This window comes from Oryctolagus cuniculus, chromosome X (assembly GCF_051225735.1).
Source record: "Oryctolagus cuniculus isolate XC-2025 breed Fujian yellow rabbit chromosome X, ASM5122573v1, whole genome shotgun sequence".
NCBI classification, from domain to species: domain Eukaryota; kingdom Metazoa; phylum Chordata; class Mammalia; order Lagomorpha; family Leporidae; genus Oryctolagus; species Oryctolagus cuniculus.
Window position 1 is genome coordinate 61,333,971 of NC_142888.1, and position 4,421 is coordinate 61,338,391.

At 33.1% G+C, this 4,421-nt stretch overlaps 1 protein-coding gene across 1 annotated transcript; it reads right to left on the minus strand.

The window, feature by feature from the left end:
* Positions 1-2,567: 2,567 nt before the first annotated feature.
* Positions 2,568-3,869, minus strand: CPXCR1 (CPX chromosome region candidate 1). Its single transcript, XM_002720257.5, has one exon. The coding sequence runs from the start codon at positions 3,865-3,867 to the stop codon at positions 2,911-2,913; it is 957 nt and encodes a 318-aa protein (XP_002720303.2). The 5' UTR covers positions 3,868-3,869; the 3' UTR covers positions 2,568-2,910.
* Between the last annotated feature and the right edge of the window lie 552 nt (positions 3,870-4,421).

Consider the following 4,421-nt stretch of genomic DNA (forward strand, 5'->3'; position numbering starts at 1 on the left):
CCTAACCTGAGCCTTTTTATTTCATTTTACTAAAAGGAGTAATCCATGACATTTTCTATGTAAAACTAATGGTATCAAACACTAAGTATGCCACTTAAAAATGAGAATAAAATGTTCTTTGAACATTAACTTTTATTGTAATTTGAGGTTCCTTGGAATAATTTGCATGCTTTCAATTTCATTTTTCAAGTATTTATCACAAATTAGAATATGATTATCACACATGTGACGCAGTCTGATTCTTTCATAAACTTGGAATTGTTCCTGTTAAATATGTCTAAAATGCAATTTGCAAAGAGATATCCAATGCACTGATGATACCAGAATAATACACGGCCAATAGAAAACTTTTTATAAGATAAACTTTTAAAATAAAACATAGTTTTAAATCATAGGTAATAAAAATTTGAAATCATTAATATGGTAAAAGGCTGCCATCTTCAGGGTTTTATAAGATTATTTCTTTTAAAAATGTATTCTACATTCTTTACTAGTCTTGGTCATGTTAAATACAAGCTATTATTTTAAACACTGATTTCTGTGTATATTTGAAGTAGAGGACTTATTCTATACATATGAATAAATAAAATCAGTAGCGTTCTGTAAATTCATACAATTCTAAGGGAATGAGATACCTTCCTGTTCCTTCATCTTTGATAGAAAATAAGTAAACCTGTGATATGTTGAGTGAGTTTGTAAATTTTTAAAATTAGAAAGCTCCATCTTTTCGTTCATTGGACTACATTACTCATTGATCTTTTTCCAGGCAAAAGCTTGATTCACCAGCTCTGGAAGTTATGAAAATTTTTCAGGTGGGCTTCTAGGGAAGCATACCTCTAGGATTCTTTAGATTCTCTTGATTTCCTCATGCTGACTTAATCCTTATTTTGTCATTTCAAAAATTTTAGCTTAATATATGCCTGTGTAATTTTTGAAAAAAAAAAGTGAAAGATAAATTATATCCAGGTAAATACTTTGTTTTACATTCAAACCATATTTTCAAATTTTGTTGAAGTTTACCAAGTAGAATATGAATTCTGTGGATGGCATTTTAACAGTAGCAAAATGAATTATTAAAGCCTAATTACTATTTTCATTCTATATCCAGTTAGGAAAAGTGAGACACACAAGGTATTTTTCTATATTATTTTTACTGACACCTACTTGATGGCACATTTTTTTAAAAACTACATATTCAAAAGAAAAATCAGATAAAAATTAAAATAATGTATATTCTAACAATATCTTTAATAGTTCCTGAATTATCTTAGTTTAATTATACATGCACACTCATTGCTTACACTGAATAATTGTATCTGTATGTGGAAAATTTAGCTCTACATGAGCAAATTTGACTTGTTGTTGATGTGGCTTCATTCTTAGCTTCATGAGCATTTGGAATTTCTGTCAAGTATACCCATAGATTAAATAAATTCTATGTGCTATTTCAAATATAAATACATGTTTATTAAATAAAGCTTAATATGCAAAAAGACTCCCATTAAACTGAATTCCAGCTGTGTTACATTATTATATGATGAAAACAGCATGCAGTTACTTCATGACCTGGGAAAATAATTAAATTTCCTGGAAATTGTTTCTATGCATTTAATTTTCCCTTAAAAAATACCTGCATTTAAGATTGTTGTAAAAAGTAACACATAGAGGCCAGTGCTGTGGCATAGTATGTAAAACTGCCGACTGCAGTGCTGGCATCCCATATGGGCGCCGGTTCAAAACCTACTTCCAATCCAGCTCCCTGCTAATGCACCTGGGAATGCAAGAAGATGGCCTTTGTGCTTGGGCCCTGCACCCTCTTGAGAGACCTGGAAGAAACTCCTGGCTCCTGACTTGTGCCTGGCCTAGTGCTGGCATTGCAGCCATTTGGAGAGTGAACCAGTAGATGGAAGACATTCTCTCTCTGTCTCTCTCTCTCTCTCTTTCTCTTTCTCTCCCCTCTCCCTCTCTCTGTCTTTCTGCCTTTCAAATAAGTAAATCTTTTTTTTAAAAGAAAAGTAACACATACAATGATATTAGCAGAAATTATGAAACCTTGTATATTATACATTATACAATCATTAATAGATATATAAAATGTAGTTATATGTGAGCACACATATAAAAGGAAAAATAGGCACAGATATTTGAGTTGCAAGAATCACAATGGAGAACTCCTTAAATATATGTGACAATTTGTGCATATGTGTGTGTGGGGGGGGGAGGTAAAACATGTAGATGATCATGGATGCTGGTGAAGGAATGAATCAAGAAAAAAGGATTATACTTTCATGCTAACAATTTATCATTTGTTCATTTCTATGTCAAATTACTTCACTTCCATCAAACAATTTTCTTGTTAGGAGTTTTTTCTCCCCATCAAAATTTGTACCTATATATGGCATATTTATAGATTTTTGAGCTTTTTTTGTAGGTATAGGAAATTACTCTTACTCTAATCAAACAATACAGCTTTCAATGCTTTAAATTTTTTTATTGAATTTATGGAGAACATTTCAGAAAACAAATTTAGCAGAGTCTCTGGAAATATCTTGTAGGACTTTGTGTATTCTTCTAGTACATATTTGCTATCTATGTCAAGGTCTTGTTAACATAGAATCTTTTAATGTTAACATTATTCTTATCCAAAATTAGATGTTCAGAAAGTGCAAATATTCTTGGTTCAATTGCTGACTAGATACACATCAAAGGCCTAGTACTTTGATGATCTATTTGTAACAGCAAGGCATATTCTCTTCTCTTCTAAATGTTTCTTATTGATATATCTTTGTGTTTCCTTATGCAACTCCATCTAACAGTACTAAAATATTTGTTTATGCAATTTTCTCTCATGTTGGAAGTGAAATTAATTTTTCAAAGTTCAATTTTTAAAAGGATTTATTTCAATTTAATTTAATTACCATTAAAACTGCAGGAATGTTGTCTAATGTCAACCAAATTGTTGAAAATATTCCCACAAATAGGACACACATATTTCCATCCATTATTGCATTCGACCACAGCCCTGATGTTATGGTGACGTTGCAAATAAGCCTCAAAAGATTTTCTAAAGAAGGTGTTTTCAATGTAGATTCGTGGGGCATAGAACATGGGCCTTGCAACAGTGTGATACTCACTGTTTACTTTGGTATCACTTGTTATATAAAACTTTCTGGATGTCATCCTCTCAATGGGGCACACCCTTGAGTGCCTTCTAAACACTATGTCTCCTTCACCATGGGTGAGGATGTTTGGGCGAGGAACAACTGCCACGTACTTTTGCTTCACACACATGGTACTTTGACTACTTGTGATCTGAGAGAGATTCCTCCCACTTAATGTACGGAGAATCATTCGTTTTATCTCACAATTGTTAATGAACGGGATTCTCCATGGGATTGAATGGTGGAAAGGAATCCTGCAATTGATGGTGCTATGAAAGTTGTCATTTTTGTCCATCTCCATTTCCCCTGAGTAGAATTTTGGCCTATTGACAAAGAAATTGCTTTTAACAATTCTTAGTGGAGGGACATTCAGATGTTTATCTCTCCCTAATCCTGAGATAAGAAAGCCCCATTTTCTAGGAATTGGGATCGGAACTAGAAGAGCCCTTTCATTGATGTCTTCTTTCTGAGGATTCTTTTGAATCTTCTCTGGTTTAAGCTCATTGTCTTCTGCTTGAGAAACAGCATTCTCCTGAGAGGCTGATGCAGTTGACTCCACATATGCCGGGTTGGTTTCTAGCTCAGATATACTGGGGTCAATGGCTGAAGGCTCTATGTCTGCATTACAGTCATTTTGAGCCTCAGTTTCAGCATTTTTGAGGGCACTATTGGCTGTATCACTTCCTTCTTTTGTAGGAGAAGTCATCCTGGGCTCTATTTGAGAGAAAGAAGACAAAGCATTATCAAATTGAGGAATGCTCCCCTTCATAAGAAATAAATGATTGAGTCCTTGCAAAAAAATTATGTGGATGTCCTGTTCCTGTATATCCTCCTATCCATCAGTATTTTAAAAGTCAAAAACCCACAAAATAAAATGGGGCAGTCAACATTGAAGGGAAATAGACAACTCCTATTAAATACATGTTCTCATTACTTATGGAGTTGTGTATAAACTTGAAGTAATATAATATCTCATTTTTTTTAAGTTTCAGCACTTAAGAAGAATTGTGTATTGATTACAGTATTCAACCAAAAGTATTAAGTAGAACAAACAAACAAAAATACTAAGAGGGATAACATATTAAGTTGCTTGTCAACAGTCAGGGTGAGGGCTGATCAAGTTTTTTGGCTATTTTTGGAATGTATTCTGTGTTCTAGAATGTGTCTGTCTACCTATCTCTCTGTTTATACACCCTAGATAAAAGAACATATATATATAGAGAGAGTTATTACATTTTGGACAATGACATAAGTAGAATT

Coding starts and splice junctions, on each gene's coding strand:
- CPXCR1 (XM_002720257.5), bottom strand. CDS start 3,867: ATGACTTCTCCTACAAAAGAAGGAAGTGATACAGCCAATAGTGCCCTC.